This window comes from Thalia democratica, chromosome 7, assembly GCF_965202585.1.
Source record: "Thalia democratica chromosome 7, ktThaDemo2.hap1.1, whole genome shotgun sequence".
NCBI classification, from domain to species: domain Eukaryota; kingdom Metazoa; phylum Chordata; class Thaliacea; order Salpida; family Salpidae; genus Thalia; species Thalia democratica.
This window is the reverse complement of record NC_139171.1, coordinates 40,446,687-40,469,170: the sequence shown is the minus strand read 5'-3', so window position 1 is coordinate 40,469,170 and position 22,484 is coordinate 40,446,687. Positions and strand designations below refer to the sequence as shown.

At 28.8% G+C, this 22,484-nt stretch overlaps 1 protein-coding gene across 2 annotated transcripts; it reads left to right on the top strand.

Moving 5' to 3' along the window:
- The first annotated feature begins 507 nt into the window (after positions 1-507).
- On the top strand, positions 508-22,318 carry LOC145840631 (uncharacterized). Of its 2 annotated transcripts, XM_082947948.1 has the most exons (12): positions 508-637; positions 2,313-2,451; positions 3,898-3,969; positions 4,290-4,483; positions 4,633-4,762; positions 14,842-15,089; positions 16,384-16,476; positions 16,608-16,710; positions 20,536-20,597; positions 21,288-21,402; positions 21,551-21,615; positions 21,822-22,318. In XM_082947948.1, the coding sequence occupies exons 1-12, from the start codon at positions 519-521 to the stop codon at positions 22,003-22,005; spliced, it is 1,524 nt and encodes a 507-aa protein (XP_082804074.1). In that variant the 5' UTR covers positions 508-518; the 3' UTR covers positions 22,006-22,318. The 2 variants fall into 2 exon arrangements, with proteins under 2 accessions (XP_082804074.1, XP_082804075.1); XM_082947949.1 differs by lacking the exon at positions 16,384-16,476.
- Positions 22,319-22,484: the final 166 nt, after the last annotated feature.

Here is a 22,484-nt window from a genome sequence, read left to right as displayed (position 1 = left end):
TTGTTATTTGACTTACAATTCCTGATCTACAATATATCAATATAGAGTCAAAGAATATTGGCGAAAGTTAACAGAGCCTAAGTCTTGACTTAAATATGCCGTGAGACAAGTTTAACCCGGGCCTTAGTCTACCGAAACATTGTTGTCTTATGATTTAAACAGTATAACCAAACCTTTGTGTTAACTATATAGCTACAGTTACAGATAAAGAGTTTTTATACTAAACTAATTAAAAAACACATTTTTTTTAAATTTAAATTATCTTTACTGTCATAGTAATAAATTTTTTGAAAGTTAATTTGAGCACAAATAAATAAAACAACGAATTACAAAAATTCAATAAAAGAAAACTACCTTATGTAGAATTTTGTAAGATTAGTAATCCCCCTACTACAGCTTTGTTACTATAGATACAAAGCTATTCTAGTTAGGGGGTATCTTAAACATGCTTAGTTTTCAAACCTTTGAAACCACTCTGTAGTGTAGTATATATTTTGGCATACTACACTGATTTAATTATGTCAAAAGCATTAAAATCCCCACTGAAATACACTGTAAGAGATTTACTTGATGCAAATCAGGATGAAAACAAGAAGGACTGTCAAGTGTATTTTAGTGGTCATTTAGGTCCAAAAGGGTTAGTATTTAAATTGTGTGTTATTATATTGTGATTTGTGTTTTATTTAAAGCATTTCATAGCAAAAGTGCATAAAAAATAATTTCAAATATCTAATACAACACTTAAAAACAATTAAGATAAATATTTCTTATTACTTTTTTTATTGTAGAAAAATATCAGACTTACTTTTCCTTCTACAATGATAAACATTTTTTGATGGTCAAGCAAGCAATTTGTCATACCCGTTTAAAATAACATTAAACTAGCTAAAAAAATAAATGAAAAACATTTTGTTTAACTAAAAAAAAATCCTATGGTGACATGTCATTTGGCAAACACTCACAAGATTAAAATCTGAACAATAAAAACCACAAAGTGTGGGAAAATTTTAATAAAACATCATAAGATTAAAGTTATGTTTACAAGCCAAATGGTTTGTAGCTCCATGATCAAAAGATCTTCCTCTACACTACATTGACTATAGATGTTAAGTTTTTCTGTATTTCTAATAAAGTTTTCTTTTAGTTGCATTGTTGATATACTTTTTAGATTCAGCTTTGGTGAACACTTTCTCATAGGATTTGAACTTAATAGTTTGTTGAAGAACAAAAAAAAAGACGCTCAAAATATTTGGTTCTAGGACCTGGTGCACAAAGAACCTTTTAGTTATAGAGTCCCACACCATGTATACCTTTTAACGTCTTGTCCAGGACTATTAGGACTGAACTTTGGAGTTTACTAAGCTTTGTGTTTTTTAACATTAAGATTTTAAAACTGTAGGTGTTTGCCAAAAAACTGTCCACTAAGAGAATTTTAATTTAAAAACATAGCTGTAAATGATTTTATTTAACAAATTTAGTGTTACTCATTAGAGGGACAAGTGAACTTACACCACATGGTATGAATTGTTTACTTGAGTTTCTCACAATGTTTAAGTAGTGATGGTTTTCATTAAAAATGAATTTGTTTAGAAAACTTTTGCAATTTTTGAATAGTTGATATCAATTAACTAATAAAAAATAACAGTTTGATTTTATACATTTCAAAACTTTTTTTTGTAGTAAAAAATCAACCATTAAATTTATTGTATAATATTTGATAAAACAAATTAATCTTAGAATTTTTTTTTTAACTTAACTTTCTTTAGCCAAAAAAACATAAAAGCCCTCTTATTTTACCTATAATAATTTTGTATAACTGTAAATTTAATTATTTAAAGAGAGATTATTTCTTCATAAAAAACTATTAAAAAAATGTTTTAGTAATTAAAAGCTTCAAATTAAGTAAATTTAGTAGAGAATAGTAGTTTTTAAGAAGAGTATATTATAGGGTGGTTTAATAGTAAATTATAGAATAACTTTATTAAACTTTTAAAAAACTTTTTTCAATTTATTAAAACTACATAAAGCTTTTATTGAAATTAAAAAAAAAATGGTGGTATAAAAACAATTTTCCCAACATTTTGTTTTTGTTTGTACTATTTATAATCTTAGCTTTGCATCAAATTAATTGCAGTACATTGGTCTTATAAAATTATTTGTATATGTATTCTCAAGTAATTATGTTGTTTCTTATATGTTTAATAACCAACTTTAACAGTATTAAAAAGACATCTATTCTATTTTAACTCATTTTATACATTTTTTTTTCTTTAACAGTATCTAGTTATTCATAAAAGTACTTAAACTTCTAGATTTAAAACAATTCCTCCTGAAAAAAAATCACAAGTATGGAATTCTTCAACACCCACTCCAAAAGAAAGTTTAAGTATTCAAAATTCAAAAGCTGAAAATACTGAAAATCTAACTTTTCTAAAAAATGATGAGAATCAGGTATGTCTTTTCACTTAAAAAAGTATATGTTTTAAATTTATTAGCTTTTTAAATCAAAACATTGGTTTTCCATCTTAGTATGGCTGGTTTATATACATCCTAATGGTTTGTTATGTATTTTTAATTTCAGTAATGCTATTTTAGGATTTTTAAATACTTTAAATTGTAATTTCTGGGTGATTTTTTTACTATTTTAGCTGTACAATTTTAAATTTTAACACATACTTTTATTCCTAAGTCAATATTTTTAAAAAAAATTTAAAATTTTCTAGTATAAGGTTGGAAACATTTTCCTTTAGGTGTGCCAGATGTGACAGTATTTTGTTAATAATGGACTACTCCCCAACAACTATAAGAGTAGATAGATTTTTTAGTAAATTATTTTTAAACCTTTTTAGTTTCAGGGCTGCCTTAAGGTCAGAAAAAGTCAAGAAAAAATTTAACAAATGACAAAAGTAAGGAAAAAATAAGGGTTTCTGAAAAAAAGTCGGAAAATTTGAAAAAAAACATCAGATTTTGTCAGTTCAAATTTACAAAACTCCTTATTTTCCAAAGCCTTCAAATAGTAAAAAATTATATAAAAATCTTTTTAAGTCCGACTAAAATTTCAAAAATTTCCTAGAAATTTCCAAAGTTACTTAATTTCCAATGCTTAATTTCATTTAGTAAATATTAAAAAATATCCTTTATAAAACTGCAAAGTTTTTCTTTTAACATATTGAACAACTACCCTACCTGAACAAGCAGTTTTTGTATTCTTTTTAGTCTTGATGATCTGTGGCAAGGACACTTCCATAGTGAAACTATGATATATGCACAATATTTTATCTTCCAGAATTTTAGAATCAAAGTGTTTTTTTGTTTAAATAATTAAGTTCTTTATAAATAAGCACCAAGTTTAGTACCTTATGTAACAAGTTTATGTTAACACTTTCCTTCTTTATTTATTTTTTATAGTGGTTTAAATTTAAATAATGAGTTATAAGAGAGGTATATGACATGGTTAAGTTTACTTATTTGTAATTTTTTGTAGAATAATTTGATTTTTAAATTTAGAGTTTGATATAGAGAAGTCAAGAAAATTTTAGTAAAAAGTCAGGAAATTTTTCTCAGCTTGATCTGTGGCAACCCTGTAGTTTGTGCCTTTCATAAAAAACCTGTTGAGCTTTTTAACTTTGATTGCTTTTACCAAAAACTATGTTTTGAATTTTTTTAAACAGTAAAAAGCAATTTGCAGCTTAATTATTAATGTAAAAATAAGTATATCTTTGAAAAAAGATATTTCTCCCATATAGGGCTTGAAATTTACTGATGGTTATGTAATAATTTCGAGCTATAATTGTTTTTAGGTGTCAAAAGTAATTTCGTATAAATTTTATAGTAAATTAACTATATGATTCGTTGATGTTTCAGACTCTGTGAAATTTAAGTCTAAAATTTTTATAGATGAAACCTACAAAAGAACAGAAATATAAGTTGTCTAAGAACTCTTTTCAAACATCTGAGAGCAAAATTCATGTAAGAAAGAATAGATAAAACTTTTTTATTCTGATTTAATTTTGGATCTACTTCTAAAGATTGAATAATTATAATAATTTTTTATAAGTGATTATAAACTTTGCTAAAAAAAGTTTGTTTAATCTAAGTTTTGAAATAAGTTTTTAAATTAATACAAAATGCATATAATTTTGTAGGATTTAGACTTTTATAAGTTCAACAAATTTTTATCTAGAGTCTTTTAGAATTAGAAGAGATCAAACTCAAAGTATTAAAAAAAAACCAACAAATTATTTTGCTTATTATTATTGTTTCAGTCATGGTTTTACTTATTTTTATAGGAAAATGAAGAAATAAAGCTACCAGAAGTGATGCTACCAAGAGTTAATAGTAACCTAAATCTTCCGCCATCCCAGCAAAGCAAAACAAGAAAACATTATGAAAAATATGAATTTTTATCTACCTATTTAGCCGGTGTTACTTACAAAGACCAGTATGACAGAATGGTGGATTTTGAGAAAAATGTTTTATATAGGTTAGTGATTGTTTAGGGAACAAAATACCAATAAAGACAAATAAAAATTGGGTTTGGTACTTAAAAGTTTTATCTGTTTTTATTAAACTTAATGTATGTTTTTCATTAAAATATTTAATAATTTATTCAAGTGTTGTTTATCATACTAGAAATGGAGTTGGAAATTCAAAAGTTGTTAGCTCAGAAGGTATAAAACACCTAGAAGAAAAGATAATTGTTGGAATGTTTAATTTGAACAAGTCAAAGTCAACCAAACACACAGCATTAAAAAAACTAAATGTTTGTATTTTTATTGGCATAAAAACTTGTACTAAATCATTAAAAGATGAAAAGTATATATTTTTGAAATCTAGTCTATTTCATGATAATTTAAAATATATATTTCATAATAAAAATAGAATTTTATACTTGTAAGTATTGTCTGAGGCTATTTTATAGTATATATATTAGTATATTTTATATAATATATATTTTAATATATAAGATGTAGCGTTACAAGGCTTTAAATACTGGAGATCCTGATAAGCTAATCTTACCGGAATATATACCACAGATGTTTTTGTGTCAAAACTTTATTACATTAGAAAAAAAGCATGTATAATTATGTATAGTATTTATGTCAGTAGTAACTATAAACAAACTTTATGGTTTAAAAAAAAGTTTGGAGTAAAAACATAAAAATATTAAATTGTCTACAAAAACTGCAAATTTATTAAAAGTATATACTAACCTCAAAAAAGCTCTAAGAATGGGAAAGTTTTTTAAAATGAAAATAAATTAAGTTGTGCAGAAATGTTAAGTCATAATAAATTTAACAAATTAATCAATAATTTTTGCAGCTTAAAAACATGTAGTATTTAGCTTGTTAATGTTTGTGATTGTATATGGAAATGTTGTGAAATAAATAAGTGCATAAGTAGACTGAGTTATTTAAAGTAGAATCGTCGGTTGCGGGGACAAATATTCGATAAATCTTGCCGCTTGTTCAGAAGTAGGTCTTTATCTTCTGCTGCAATTACTGCTCTTTCTGTATTGCAAGTTGGTCAAACTCTACTTACTCCATTAGATGTATGTTTGATGTTTGAAACAATACTCCACTCCATGTTTGGCCTTTTACTGTACCTGTGAAAAAAGCTCCAGACATAATCAAATAAACGCGTGCTTTGTTTTTTTTTTATATTTTTAAAAGTATGTTTATGGTTAGCATATCTATCTTTGAAACTACCTGCTGTACTTCCGATATAAATTTTATCAGGGCCCTTACTTTCAATTTAAGCTTAACATTAAAAACATAAAAGATATAAGCTGTGATGATTATTTTAATAGTAATGATAATGAAAATATTCATATCAATAAAACTAATAATAGTGTAGATTATAATAATCAATGTATAACTAGAATTATTGCTAAAATGATAAAGGAAAACTTAGAACAAGTTAGTGATAATTGTGCCAAAAGTATAAGTAAAATGCATTATACTTTAAATAACTCTGTATACTTATGCACTTATTTATTTCACAACATTTTCATATACAATCACAAACATTTACAAGCTAGATACTACATGTTTTTAAGCTGCAAAAACTATTGATTAATTTGTTAAATTTATTATGACTTAACATTTCTGCACAATTTAATTTTCATTTTTAAAAACTTGCCTATTCTTAGAGCTTTTTTGAGGTTAGTATATACTTTTATTAAATTTGCAGTTTTTGTAGACAATTTTATATTTTTATGTTTTTATTCCAAACTTTTTTTTAAACCATAAAGTTCGTTTATAGTTACTACTCACATAAATACTATACATAATTATACATGCTTTTTTCTAATGTGTGTTAATATTTTATAGACTCCGTTGATCTGTTCTTAAATTTATTAGAGAGCAGTGAAACGCCGTTAGTCGGATTAAACTTTTAACGCAAAAACATCTATGGTATATTAGTAAATATATAATTTTCTAAGGTTGCCTAACCATTTAGGTTGTTTGAAAAACTCAGACTAATTCGAGACTTCTTCATTTCAAAACTGATGTAAATTTTCCAAAAGGTTTTACTCAAGGCTAGAACAGGAGTCAAGTTTGAAAAATCTAAGATTGACCTTTGTTTTAATATTAAAATTGTACGTACATATATTATGAATACTTATTAAAGTTATACTGTTAATAATTTTTTTTAGGATATTGAAAAATTACTATATATCTATATTTTCTCTAATTTCTTGAGCTATTAACCTCAAAATTTCAGAAAGTGTTTACTGCATAAGTATAAGAAAAAGCATTGTAGTGCTTATTGAATGATGGTATTAAAAAGTTGGGTGTCACTTTTGCATGAGGGGACACTCTTGCACGAGGTGATACTTTTGCACAAGGGGACAATTTTGCACGGCGTCACTTTTGCACAGTGACTCTTATGCATGTGCTTCACTTTAGCACAAGGGGAGACTTTTGCACAGGTTAAATTTTTTTATTTTAAATCAATTTTAGTTTATTTTAATATTTTCTTTGTGCTTTCACTATTGCCCCCAACCATTACCTTTGGTTTTTAATTTTTTAATTTTTTACTTTTTTTTAATGATTTTAAATATATATAATCTTTTTTATTAATAGTTTTTATAATGTATCTTTTTTTTTCTACCACTGTTACCCCTTACCTTCAGTCGTTAACTTTTTTTTTGTTTTTTTATTGATTAATTTATTTATATATATGTTTTTTTTTACAATTTTTTTTTTTTTTGGATATTTTTTTAATCTCATACAAAAATGACCCTCCGTGCAAAAGTGAGGCCGTGTAAAATTATCCCCTCATGTTAAAGTGACGCTCGTGCAAAAGTGAAGCGTTCCCGTTAAAAACATCTCAGCTTGGCTGAAGGTAGCTGATTCTTGCAGTATAAGAACAAATTGTATTGTGTCAATTAAGGCCATAGGGTGGTTGCCATGTTTTTTACAAGTTGATCTTATTTTATAGAGTTTTTAAGCTTCAAGATGCTTTTAATCGTTTTAAAAAAATTAAACTGTTTTTTAAGATATGATCAGTCAAAGTCGGGCCGCATAATAGGGACCCTATGGGAAGGGAAAACTAAAACAGCAAAAAAAGACTATTTTATTTAAAATTTATCTCTTCCTACGCTTTTCAAGCAATCTTCTTCAAACTTTCACATTCTAATCTTTATACAATAACAAAAAAACGCTACTTTGGAATTAAAAAAATTTAAAGTAAAAACGTTTGTATCAAAAACGTTTTACAAAATATAAAATATTTCAAAAGTTAGATGATATTTTTGAATTCTATAAAAACTGACTTGTAGTTTGTACTTAAAGCTTTTATATAAAAGCCATAGTTAATTTTTGTAAAAAAAAGTTTTGGACCCCCCTTATGGCCTTAAAACAATTAAAAATAAGCATACATTGCTTATCATTGGAGCCTGGCCAAGAATGCCAAAAAAGGATAAAAAGAAAGGAAAATGTAACGCTATCTGCCCTGCGTTGTGATAATAGTTAATAAATTTACAAAATAACTAGTTGTAAACACTGACAAGTTTAAATTTATTAAAGCACTATGACGTTTGCTTAACGACGAATTTTTAGTACAAAATGCTATTCTTGTTGTAGCAACGGTCAGTTTTATTTATGAACTCTTCTTGATGACATTGAATTGGAACTTTGAGTGATTGCAGTTGAGTGTTTAAACTTTTGTAAATTTGTTACTTTAAAAGAAGTACCAAATTATAGATTAAACTTTGTTGCTTATTGAAGAAATTATTAAATTATTCTTCAGCTTTATCAACTTTTTGTATAATTTTTACTTGAGTTAATACGTATTTTTTAAATCACATTTGTTATTAAATATTGTTGATTAAACTGTGCTGTATAAATTATAACCGGTTGTTTTTAGTTTAAGCTACTATTTAAGTGATTACTATACCATTAGAATGATTAAGACTAAGAAGGGCTTAAGACATAAAAATAAGTTAACGGGTCATGCAGATACTGAGCCATCAGTACCTGCTGACTTCAATGGCGACTCTGACTTGATATCGAACTCACAATCTCCCAGCAATATTCAAGCGACAATAAACAGCGCTCATGAAACAGAAGTAAGCGCGCAGACTAGGGACAATAATGAAATTGTAGATTTTAATGCTATAGATGAAGTTGACTTAGACGTTGAGGATTTAGCTCACTTACTAGAGCAAGCTAAGGTTTTAGAGAAAAAAAATAAACTAAAAAATGAACTAAAAGCTATTTATAGAAGATTAGATACCAATAAGACCATAAATGACAGCGGCCTCACCCTTAACAATCACACCTCGCACGCTTTAGGTGAAATGTCAACACAAATAAGTTTCAAGAAAAAAACTCTTGAAAATTGTAAGCTTTTTCAAAAAATTGATGCCGTACGCGATCCGGCTGTGGAGTTACGTTTTTTTGAAGACCGGTGTACGGCTTATGGTATAACATCTGAAATGGAGAAGTTTGAAATTCTCCAGAGAATTTGGCCCCGTTCAGATATAATTGACTTCGTTGAAACACACGACGAAGACAGAACTTATAGCAGTCTTGTTAACTTTTTACAAGGGAAAGGAAGCAAATTGCCTCGCATATTAGGTGCAAGCCCATCATGGCCAGAGCCAGTTCAATTCCAGGACTTGTTTTTGGCAGCTAAGCAATGGGCAAAGTCTAAAGAGGAAGACAGAATTAAATACTTTATGCATAGACATGCCCCTAATAATTTAAAAAACAAAATAAAGGAATGTTTTGGGCTTGAATATAATGAGTTTATTAGGCGCACGGAATTTATATGCGACATTGAAGAACAGAGGGTCTTTGAAAATGCTAAAAACTTTTCATACGAACCTCAGCGATTTAAGCACAATAAGAGATATTACAAACAAAAATGGCATGAGAACATTCCACAAAAAAGGGAACATTTCCGCAGCTATGAACACAGTCGTAGTCAGGGGTATTTCGGGGAAGGGTATAACAAGCGCACGAATTACGAACAAAACGCGCTTTGTCACAAACATGCAAAGTTTGGAGATAGGGCAGACTATTGTGCTGCAGTTTCAACTTGCCCTATGTCCCCGTTACGGCAACAACACGATCAAAAAAACGATTTCCCATCTTCAAAACAATGAGAGGGCATGAGGATGGGAACAGAGTTCCTCTTAATAAGCCTGTAGAATCCGTACCAATTCGTCCCTCTGCCAAACCATGGCAGCCTAAAAAGCCATCACCTGAAACAAACTCTCACTCTCAATTGCGTAATGATATCACGACAAAACCAATTGTAAAAACTAATTGGTCGTTTGCTATTTCAAATAAATCGTCTATAAATCCAAAAACCTTGCCTCAAAGTCTATTATTTGCAAAGGACAATGTTACAAACGTTCTTTTCTTAATTGACTCTGGATGTGAAGTTTCTATATTGCCTAAGAATCTAACAAATGGCATAAACCACTACTTTAAGCCGTTCAGTAGAACTATAAAGGGTATTGGCGACAATGAAATCCACCCCATAGGGAGTGCTTGCGTTGACCTTAAGCTAGGTAATTTAAAAACCATTAAACATAATTTTTGGGTTACTCAAGAGTATAGGAGTTATGGCATTTTAGGTATGGACATTTTAATGTCAAACAAACTGTTAATATGCCCTTTCACGTTAGAATTGACGCATCAATTGTCTAACAAAACGACTAAACTGTTTAGGGCCGCTGACTTGCCTGCGTCGGTAGTTGTGTCAATTAATACGGGGGAAGTTAAGGATAGTAATAACATAGCTACGTTAGAGACCAAGTGTCAAGCACTACTGTTGAATTACCCTGAGCTTACAAAAACTCCTGATTATACTGCTCCTAGAAAACACAACCACTTTCTAGAAATTATAGTTGACAATTATAAACCGCGAATGATTAAGGCGCGAAGATGTAATTTAACTTGTCAACAAAAGGTAGATAAAAATTATTCAGACCTAATTGCGAGAGGTGCTGTTGTAAAGGGGGATGCCGACATGTGTGCATCACCAATCACGGTAGTGCCCAAAAAAGATGGTGATTTGCGTATTTGTGTTGATTATACAGTTTTGAATGCCCACACACGCCCATTTTCATACCCGCTACCGCGCATAGATACGCTCTCGGAAAGAATTCCGGGAGGTACCCGTTTTTTCAGCACGTTAGATCTTAAAGAAGCTTACTATAGCTTACCTCTTCATCCAAACTCACGAAAATATGCTGCTATCATAACTAATTCCGGGGTATTCGTCCCTAAGGTGACTTCTTTCGGGTTGCGGAATGCGCCAACACGTTTTCAGCAGTTTATGGACAGTATCTTGTCCTCTTGTGGGGCTTTCACTTTTGTATATTTAGATGATATTCTTGTGTTTTCAGATTCCGCGGACAGTCACATATCACATTTAAAACAGGTTTTAGAAACATTATCGACAAACGGTTTATTTTTAAATCAAGCAAAATGTTCTTTTGCTAGAACTAAGGTAGATTTTTTAGGTCATACAGTAGGTGTTGACGGGGTTGATGTTATGGAATCTAAGGTAGAAGCTATAAAAAAATTACCCTTACCAAACACGCGCAAAGAGTTAAAAAGGGTAATTGGTATGATTAATTACTATCATCGATTCATACCAAACTTGGCCGAAGTAATGGCACCGCTTAATGAAATTTCGGGGGGATCTAAGGCAAGCAATAGGGCAATTATTAAACTTACTGATGGCCAAATCAAAGCTTATCATGACACAATAGCTCTGTTAGTTAAAGCAGCAACAATAAGCTATGAAGACCACACAAAACCCCTAGTTCTCTTCACGGACGCTTCCGACAGCCACGTTGGCGCAGTTCTGGAACAAGAAGGGAGAAATGGGGGAATGCAACCGCTTGCGTTTTTTTCAAAAAAGCTCCCTCCATTTAAGCAAGTACGTTCTACTTTTTATAAGGAACTTCGCGGGGTGTATTTGTCTCTTAAGCACTTTCAAAGCAGAATATTGGGGAGATCCTTAATAATACGTACTGATAGTAAATCAGTAGAAAGGGCCATTAAAAACGAAATGGGTAATCATTCTCCAGCGGAACAACGTTGGATATGCGCAATCAAGGAATTTAATCCAATAGTAAGGCATATAGATGGCCATGATAATGTAGTAGCAGATAGTTTAAGCCGACCCCCACAGTCGGCAATGCATGTTCGTGCGTATAACCAGGATTCTGATTTTGTTTATACGTCTGAGTCAGAGGCTGAAGACAGCGAGTCTGATTACGGTGATTTAGACGGTGAAGAGGAAATTTTAGGTAGTCCGTTAAATGAAGTGATCGGGGAAAATACGACTAGCTTAAATATGATAAATAGGGAAGTTATTGCGGTCTTGCAATGTAATGAACCGGGGCTAGTAGATACCGCACGTAATATGAAGAAAACGGTCGAATATTTACAACCAGATAATTTAGCGGTAGTGGTAGACGAAAATAATAAGCGAATCATTCTGCCCGAATCTATGCGCCTAACAGCATTTAATGTGGCCCATGATAGGTTGCACCTGGGAATTGATAAAACAATCGAGTCTATTGCAAAAGACTATTACTGGCCTACATTGATAAAAGATGTGACTCATTGGGTCAAAAGCTGTGTGGTATGTCAAGCGACCAAAGTAACAAGATATAATCGTCCAAAAATTGGTTTTTTTCCAGACAATACGGAACGATTCCAGTTTGTTCACATAGATCTTGTCGGTCCTTTAAATGAGTCATCTTGTAATAATAAGTATATTTTAACTGCCAAAGACCGAGCCACAGGGTTTCTTGTAACTATGCCGATCACAGATAAGAAAGCTTTGACTGTCAGGAATGCTTTTTTTCAATGCTGGGTTGGTCCATTCGGGGTCCCTCAAGTTGTTGTTTCTGATAACGGTCGTGAATTTGTTAACACCGTGTTAACCGAAGCGTTCGAGCAGTTAGGAATAGATCATCGTTTGGTATCCCCATACAGCCCTCAATCTAACGGTTTCATCGAGAGGCAACATAAGACTATCAATGTTGCACTTCGCGCGTTATCTGATAAGACAAACTGGGCTTTGCATTTGCCTCTGATAACGACAGCTTTAAACAATACCTTCGTTGAAGGTTCACCTTATACCCCAGCTCAATATGCTCTAGGGACGGCCCAGAATCTCTCGGGGAGAGTAATGTTCGACAAAATTGAGGGTACTGACATTATCACCACACCCAACACTCTAGAAACTAAAGTATTTTTGAATATGATGGCTAAAATTGGTAGGCAATTTAAGCGCCACAATAATAAATCATACTATGAACCAGGGATTTTCGAATGCGAATGGGTTTGGCTTAGGAGACAAAACAAGCGGAAACTTAGCACACTCTACCATGGTCCATATAAAGTGCTTTCTTGTTCAGAGCAAAGTATGATTATTCAAAAGAATTCTGGGTTGGTAAAGGTTTCTATAAGGAACGTGAAAGCGTATGTTCCCAGAGTTACAACTTGTGAGGAAACTAAAACATACAATTTAAGGGAACGAGAAGTCCCCATAAGTTATGCCGAAGCATCTAGCTCAGATGAATTCTAAGCGTTCATTCGGCGTAAGTATCTTTTTTTTTACTGCTTTTAAGCGTTTATGTATATTTAGGGGTAGTGAATGGAAAACAACTGGTTATAATTTTATTTTCTTTCTATTTATTTCTTTGGTAACTAGTTTATTTAATGATTTATTAGTAGTTGATTTCTTTTTTTAGTTGTTGCAATTAAAATATTATTTTTGGTTAAAATACCTGTACAAATTTAATAAAGTTTTTCTCTTCTTTTTAATTAATTTTTCTTTTTTTTTATATCTTCAAAAGTGGTTAATTTTTAATTTGGTACTAAAAAAAAAAAAAAAAAAAAAAAAAAACTGACAAGTCATGGATTCGTGACATTTTTGAAATCACCAGCAGTGTCTAGAGAAGTGTGACGAGTTGCAGGCGGGCAACCTGTTTCAGCTGCAAGAGAAAAGAAGCAGTTTCATGAGTTACGTCAGTAGTTGTTTAGCAAACCAGTATGTTCGATTTTTCTTTCCTGTCTACTCATGACCTTGATGCTTATCATTGGAGCCTGGCCAAGAATGCCAAAAAAGGATAAAAAGAAAGGAAAATGTAACGCTATCTGCCCTGCGTTGTGATAATAGTTAATAAATTTACAAAATAACTAGTTGTAAACACTGACAAGTTTAAATTTATTAAAGCACTATGACGTTTGCTTAACGACGAATTTTTAGTACAAAATGCTATTCTTGTTGTAGCAACGGTCAGTTTTATTTATGAACTCTTCTTGATGACATTGAATTGGAACTTTGAGTGATTGCAGTTGAGTGTTTAAACTTTTGTAAATTTGTTACTTTAAAAGAAGTACCAAATTATAGATTAAACTTTGTTGCTTATTGAAGAAATTATTAAATTATTCTTCAGCTTTATCAACTTTTTGTATAATTTTTACTTGAGTTAATACGTATTTTTTAAATCACATTTGTTATTAAATATTGTTGATTAAACTGTGCTGTATAAATTATAACCGGTTGTTTTTAGTTTAAGCTACTATTTAAGTGATTACTATACCATTAGAATGATTAAGACTAAGAAGGGCTTAAGACATAAAAATAAGTTAACGGGTCATGCAGATACTGAGCCATCAGTATCCGCTGACTTCAATTTTATCACCAAAAAAGGAAAAACTAGTAGTTATTTTGCCTATCTTCATCAAATTTGTGATGATTTGTACACCATATTTCAATAAGAACTAAACTGCTGTTCCTTTTTATCTTAAAAACTACTTTGAATCTAAAAAGAACATCTAAAAACAAATGCTAGCTAAATTTGTAAGCTTAAAAATAAGATCAATCAAAAAAAATACTTTTCCTCCTATGATTTCAAACTATATTTATAACATTTATACATATTTTGATAGTTTTTATTTCAATAACTCAGTTTTTGCTCATTTTATATTAAACCATGTCTATTAATAAACTTTGTCCGATTGCTAATAAAATGTTAATTTATTATTATATTTCAGTCTAACCATTTAAACTCTGGCTTTTTTGTGGTAATCAACGCTTTTTTGTAGTAACCAAAGTTTTTTTTTTGCTAAAAACAGTGGCAAACCTGTAAACAAGCCTTTTTAAACTATATGTTTTAAGCAGTAAAATAAAGCAATTTTTTTTAGTTAAAACATTTTTTGTTATGTATTATTGTATGTAGCATATTTTAGTAAAACTTTTTTCAAATTTGATAAGTTTTTTCTTTATTACTAGCATTTTAAAATACCTAAAACCGTTTTAAAAAATATTTCACTTATACTTGTTTTCAATAAGCTTTACTCATCCGTTTGGAATGACCTGATAAAAGACTCGAGCTTGTACGGTCGCCTGCTGAAGGAGATCAAACACGAATACGACTTGCACTTGACAAGCACCATCGGCACGACGAAAGACAGCAAGTACAACGAACTGGTCAGATGCAACCAGCTGGTGGGAGACATGTCGTCAGGGAATGATGAGTGTTTCAATCTTCAAGCTGAAGTCGACAACTTGTCAGCGCAGTGTGAAAAAGCCCTGCTAAGGTATTTTAATTGTTGTGCACCATTAAGTAAATGACTTGATTTAACTTGTTTTGTAAATTTGGAAAGGAAATGATAGAAATGTTTATGGACTACCTCACTTTAACTTGTTTAGAAGGTATACTAGATCAAATTACAAGTTTTTTATAATTTATTTGTAACACTTGTAAACAACTTAAGTGTAAGTCGTGTTTATTTTAAAGTACAATGAAAAACAACAACTTGTAATTGAAGTATTAAATAAATAGATTCAAGAATTTATTTTAAAATATTGCTAGCTTTATAATTGGTCTTGTAAGCTTGTTGTTATAATTTAGTTAAAGTCGAAAACTACTTATAAATTTTTTTGTAAGTTAAGTTTATATATGCAAATTAGTTTAATTTTTTTGATAAATTCAGATATGCTTACTTAATTGCTTGAATTAAAACTTAGTGCACTGGTTTATATTTTCGATATTAGGTTTTTTATCTTGATTTTTGATTTTAGTATTTAAACTAAAGCATATTGTTTGTTATAGTTTTACTATACTTTATATATAAATAAGTAGCTATATGTATGGATAAAAATTTCAAAAACACAAAATTAACCCAGTCAATAAATAAGTTGTTTTTTGAAATTTCAGTTATAAAAACTATAGATGCTGATTCAAAAAAAACTGACCTAGTCATCAAAAAGAGAATTAGTCTTTTCGAATTTTTTATTTGAAACATTTTAACTTAAAATTCAACTCAAAATCGCTATAAAAAGTTTAGATATTTTAAGTCCTTAAACTCATCTAAAATTCAGAAATCTCACAAAATCTTTGTTAAAAACTTGAAAACGTGTTGTAAATATATATGGCAAAATTCGACTTTTTATTTAACTAATGTAATTTGTTATTGTGTTTCCAATTTGTTTTCTAACATTGTGTTAATTGAAAATTAATAATTTTTTAAGTTCTATTTTAACAAATTTTGAAGTTAAAACAAAATTAAGTTTTAATTCAATAAACTTTTTAATGTTTCTAAAAAATTGCATTTTTTACCAAAAAAATATTTGTATTTATTATTTATAAGAAATAAACTTTTACCTTTTACATAACCTTGCATTTTGTCAAATTAGTAACATTTTAAAAAATCTATGTGTTTTTTTTTCTCGGTTTTAGAGTATTTAGAAAAACAATAACTAAATATGGTTGTATCATAAAAAGCTTGATTTAGATGTTTGTGTTAAATATCAACATATCAAATTTTTATATAGGAATATAATGTCACTGCAAAGAGTACCTGAAAATGTAAAAGTATTGTTATTTTATAGAAACGCAAAGCTGCATAAGAAACTTGATCAACAAATAAAACTATCAACTAAGAAAGTTGAAGAAAAGAAAAAGTATAAAAGTCTGCTAAAATTGTTAGTAACCTACACAAAACGTTTTCATTAATTTAATTTTTGAAATGAGTTTTTAAAAACATTACAGAAAATAAGTTTCCAACAAAAAGTTTTACAAAAACAACACTAATTTTTTATTTCCTGTAAAAAAGGAGCTTTTCTTACTGGAGAAGAAGCGTCATGAAAAAAAAGCTAGAAGAGCAAATAAATATCAATCATTTTGATAGTAAGAAGTCAAAAAAAGAACGTTTAAAGGTTTTTATCTTTTTAGATAAATAAGTTATAAAGGTGTTATGTTTAAACATTTTGACATGTCAACTCAATTTAAAAAATAAACCAACTTTTATAAAAGATCTCCTAGAACTAAACTTCTTATAAATTAACTGTAGAGGAATTACTTCTAAGATAGTTGTTGTTGTAGCTTATAGTTGTTATTTTTTCAAAATTATAATTGACTAATTATAACAAAAACTTTAAAATACTTTAAGAAGACACATTAGGTCCATTTGTGAAAGTTCATTTTGAAATGAGTTTAATCTTTGCTATAATTAAGTTTTGAATTTTAAAGCTAAATTAGTTTTTGTTATAAAAGGAGTGAAAATAAAAAACAATTTGATACAAAAAACTTTATATAAGATTTTACTTGTCCTACACATACAAGCAGTTTGTTTACAGTTTTCTAGACAACATTTTGTATGATATTAGTTAAGTTTGTTTGCATAATTATTTTTATTTGAGTTTTCTTGGAAAGTTTTTAATTGATTAAGTTTGATTAAAGTGTTTTTTTTAGTTTCTTAATTCTAACATTCAAAAGTTTAGAATCCTTAGAACAATAAAGTACAAACCGTAAATGAAACAAATTGATCCTTTACGAAATGATTTTTGTAAATTCTAGTTTTCTAAGAATTTTTTTACAAATTACTTTTTTTTCATAAGTTTGTTAAACAAAATTAAAAAAAACACTCGTTCATTCTTACAATTCTTCTTAAAGATACTACTGGCTGATTAAGGCTTAGATTTATTGTTTTTTAAACTCATTGTCTATACTAAGAGGTTAATCTATCGTTAGTGGTTAAACTAGATAGTAATTTTTTTAATTTAATCTATGATAAATTTGATATAGAAAAGTATATGGAATACTTGTCCTAAAAATGAAGTGGTGAACTTATATAAGTTTAACATGTAATAGAAAATGCTTAAAACGATAATATGCACTCAATTTTACAACTTAATGAGTGTAGCGATAAAAAAGAAAATAATGGTTTGTACAGGTCAGAGCTTGAAGCTCGCTTAAATGGGTACTTATAAACCAGATGTGATTAAACTGCTTTCATTTCTCAGTAACTCGTAGTGAAGTCAGTTCAAACGGTCACTTTAAGCGTACCCAACGACTTAGGCCGGGTTGGTTGGACAACAGTAAATGTTCAATACCTTAGAAAGGGTTGTTTTGGTACTTCAAACAGGCTATCTACAACGATAGTTGTTCAACTCCCTGATCTAGGTTGTTTCAGTATCTAAAACAAACAAAGAGCTACCTTGATAACTCGTTCTGAAGCCAGTGTTTAGATTTTAGATTCAAAAAAACAGTTCACGTTTAACAACGTAAAACTGCCTGGGTTGAACAAAAGTTGTTATTAAACAATCGAGATTAAGTTTCCTTGGTACAGACAGAAAATGAATATTTCTGATGTTGTTATTATAATTCAACCCATAACTGTCAAATTTCTAAATATGTACTATCCATAGGACTTTACAAATAAATTCAGTAACACGTACTTGAAAACGTTTTACTAGTTCTTGTAAAGTCCTACCCGATTTTAAAAGTGAAAAATTTTTCACAAAAAGAATGTCAAAGTACACGTATGCTTTAATTAAAAATCTATAAAATACTCCCTTTCTAGCCGCACTCGGCTTTAAATACTGTTTCGCCAAAGTATAACTCTTTTTATTTCTAGGCAGCTTATACTCATTACTAGTTGGTATTTTTTAAAATTATCATGACTGTTTGTTTTAGTGGTAAAGTCGTGGTAACCGAAGCTGTATGTATAATAAATGGCGAATAATATTTTTATCATCCTTTTAGGTTAGAGCCAAAGATTAAAAGCTACGATTATTCGCATTTTTTGTATATCTAACCATTTTTTCCTATGTTTAAAATGTGAAGTTATGCGCAAGATTAGTATACATTTTATGTTTAAGTAGTTTTTATTTTTTAGATTATTTAGTGTTTACTTTCACAATTTTTTTAAATCTTTTTTACTAATTTTTAAAAATACAAACAGCGTCAATACAGTTGTACTTAAGAGTAATAATTAATAATAAAGTAGTTTTAAAATAGTGTATACTTTTATACAAAACAATAAAGAGTTACGATTATATTTAGAATACTAAAAAAGTTACGGATGGTTAAGTTAAGTGATCATGTTTTGCTTTTTTGATAATAAAAAAACAAAACTAATTTAAATAAGAGTTAGTTTATATAAAACATTTTGATTATCTTAATATTTTGTAAACTTATATGAGTTCAAAAGTTTTAAATTCTTTGTATTTACAAATTAAATGCAAGAATCATTTTGTTAAACTTGACTGTATTAATTTACTAAATATAGCATAAGTTAAATTAAAATACTGTACTATATTTTCGTTTCTACATCTTAGGCATGTTTAAAAAAAACATTTTATTTAAGTAATACAAAGCAATAACTTGTAAAACTCCAGTAAAGTAACATCGGTCATCGATTTTACGAAGATACAACACCTTCTAGTAATACAAAAAATCAAAATTTATTTTAACTTAACTTATTTGATAAAGTAATGAAAAGTAAAGGCATAAAATGATATATTCGATGCAAAATTATCTTGAGTTAGAGCATTTATCTATAAATGTAAAAGTAAGCTCTCTCAAAACTAAACGTCACAAGTAAATATTGCAAACGTTCGCATCACGCACAACCGACGTGTATATATAGTAGGTTTGTCGTATGAATGGTCGGAGGTGCCGGCGGGCCACTCTAAGTCATTGATCGCGTTGTCACTTTAAACTTGCTGATCTGAACGGTGTTAGTTGCCTCAGAACTTTCTCCCCTCTAGAATATTTCTCCTCGATCGCCCTCCCGATGCCTCGCGCTCGGTCGAGGGACGTCTCATCTCAATCCACACAATTTAAAACCACTTTAGTTGCTTAAGGTAAATTAAAGTTCTAAATAACTGAATATTACGTGTTTAATTATCAGCAGGAGCTTTACTACTTACTCGGGTTGTCCAAGCAATGAGTTAGCAAATGCACCTCCACGCAAGGCACTGCATGTGGCAGTTTGCCTTACTTTTTTGTTCATTTATCAATTACATTTCAACAACAACGTGTATGTAGCGTTTATTCAGCTTTTCTTTGTTTTTATAGTTCAATCAGCACTATAAAACTTTTAGAAATTTGTGTATTTTAGAAAACCAGTAGCACTTTAATATTTATTATAGTTTTTCATTTCTCTTATATAACATTTTTCTGTTTGCAAACCGAGTTAGATATTCAATTTATTTTATAACCATTTAAAAGTATAAAAGCACCTTTAATTTTTTTAGTCTAGGTTTTTAGTTTTAAAGCTGAAATTTTAATAAAGTGATCTTTCTTACAAATTTATCATTATTAAATACTTAATGATTATTTTAGTAATAAGTAATTTTTGTACGTTAACATAATTTTATGGTTTACTACGGTTTTCAAGCAATAATTTTTCATTTAAATCCTTTTTTTTACAATTCTGTAAGTTTAACTTCATAATTTTCTTCATAGAGATTCTACTAAATGATAAACATGTTTTCTGTAAAATGTTGCACTTCGAAGCTAACTTACTATCAGGAAATATTGCATATATATAACAAACTAATTAGGCACTTAACTGTGTTTATTACAACTTTAATTTAGTAAATGTGTCTTTTTGTTAGTTTATATTTTCTATCATTTAAAACCTAGTTTTCTCAAAAAGTAAACTAGAAATAAACTTTATTTAACATACTAAAATGGTATAGTTTAGAGCTTCTTAGTTAAATACTTATTTATAATTTAATCAACTTTTTTAACAGAAGCTAAAAGAAAATTTGTTAAGCGAGTTAGAGATTTATGAAAATGAAAGAGAAATTGTAAAGTAAGTTTGAAAAATAGAGTGTACTTATATATTTTTGTGTCAAAACGTTTGCTAACTTTCATTTTGTTCATCGCATTTTAGTTTTTATTTTCACTAAGTATGTAGTCTACGCTTTAAAGCTTATAGTACGTTTAAGAAAAAATGGATTTATTAATTAATAAATTGACAATAAAATTCAATACCATTTTATAAAGTAATATTCTCAGAAGTTACACAACTTATTTTATAGAACTCTATTTTATACTTAGTTAGATTTTTCTTTTACTTTTATACTTTTTAGAATAATTCAATAATTTAGTTAAGAATAATGAAGCGAAGCATTTCTAAGTTTGTTTTATTTCATAAACGTTTTAAAATACGTGTTTTTAATGACATAAATTTGTAAAATTACTTTGGATTTAAAGTTCAACAAGTTCTTCAATAGGGAAGCACAAACACACACTTCGTTAAAAGTACTTTTCCTCTTTCAATTATTAAGCAACTTTTTATTACTTCTTGACAGTTTATTTCAAGATTGTCTTAATGTAGTTATTTTTGTGTAAATTTAAAATCTTTGTCAGTTTTTGTAAAAGTTGTATCTCTCAATCCTTGATATTCTTGTTTGCAAGAACACGTAAATTTATTAGATTTAGTTTGACAGTCTATTTTTTCATTGTAAATTGTGTCATAAATTTAAAAAAAAATTACCAGAAAGGAATTTTTTCCGAAAGTTTTGTCCGAAGAAATGAAGGCTGCTCTGAAAAGTTTGACTACAGATATTCATAAACTTCAACAACAATCCTACATAAGCCTTGTTCTCAACATAGTTTGTTTCATTTTGAGTTAATTTTTGTTTGGTTTAGACTCTAGATTGTATATAACAAAATTTATGTTAATCTGAACTATATGATTTTTTTTTCTTTAGTTTTGATGAATTTATTCGATGTTACTTTTATTACGTGTATAACTTACAGGAAAAGAAAAATAAAATCGAAGAACTTTTAACATGTTTCAAAGGAATTGATCCTGCATTTTTTGGGTGAACAGTTTTATTCTTTTAATGTAATACCTTTTTAAATATTTCTTTACTTTTTTTTCAGCAAAATGGTCAATTATATTTTTTTCATCCTTTAAATATAGCTAAATTTCATTTTAAACGCTGTTATGCTTAATAGTTTATTTGTATTTAAAACTACAAAAAATCTCAAATTTGCGTACTGTTTTTAAAATTAAAATACTAAACAGGGAAGTAAAAGGAGAGTTAGAAAGTATGAAGTTTATTCCGGCTGATATGAGCAAAGAAATGGGTTTGAAAATAACTCCTCACAACAGCGATGCTGTTAATAAAAAAATCGAACAGCTGCGAAATAATCTTATAAAACCAGAACTCATCGAGGAATTCACAAAGAAACTTGCTTCTTTGAGCTAACCTTTTTAATTTTAAGTTAAAATACATTCGAGTATAGTAAAATTATTCAAATCAATAAACTTTTTTGTTTTTAATACTCTTAAATGCTAGACTGCCTTAGAATATTCATACAATTGTTAGTTACAAAAGATGTTTTAATAAAATGCAAAATTAAAAAGCAATCTTAGTAAAGTTGTTTGATAATAAATTTCTAACACACTGTGAGTGATTTGTGTAAGTATAACTTTATATGAGTTTGTCTTAAAATGTATCTTTTTACAAAACGTGTACAAATTGATTGTATTTGCTTTTTAAGTTGCGAGTAGAAGTTAAAAATGATAGTTTAAGTAGGTATTACGTTTATCTTAAAAAGTTTTGGAAACCAATTGAAAACTAAACAAAGTATAAATACTTTTACCTATTTGATGAATTTATATATAATTAAGCTAGATAAGTCCATTTAGTATTTTAATTGTTGCAGATTTTTATTAGCTTTAAGA

What these genes read in the sequence shown, in the direction of transcription:
- LOC145840631 (XM_082947948.1), top strand. Translation starts at nt 519, where the DNA reads ATGTCAAAAGCATTAAAATCCCCACTGAAATACACTGTAAGAGATTTA. An exon ending in TAAAAAATGATGAGAATCAG is followed by an intron (nt 2,452 to 3,897) that starts GTATGTCTTTTC and finishes AAATTTTTATAG; the next exon opens with ATGAAACCTACAAAAGAACA. An exon ending in TATAAAAGTCTGCTAAAATT is followed by an intron (nt 16,477 to 16,607) that starts GTTAGTAACCTA and finishes CCTGTAAAAAAG; the next exon opens with GAGCTTTTCTTACTGGAGAA.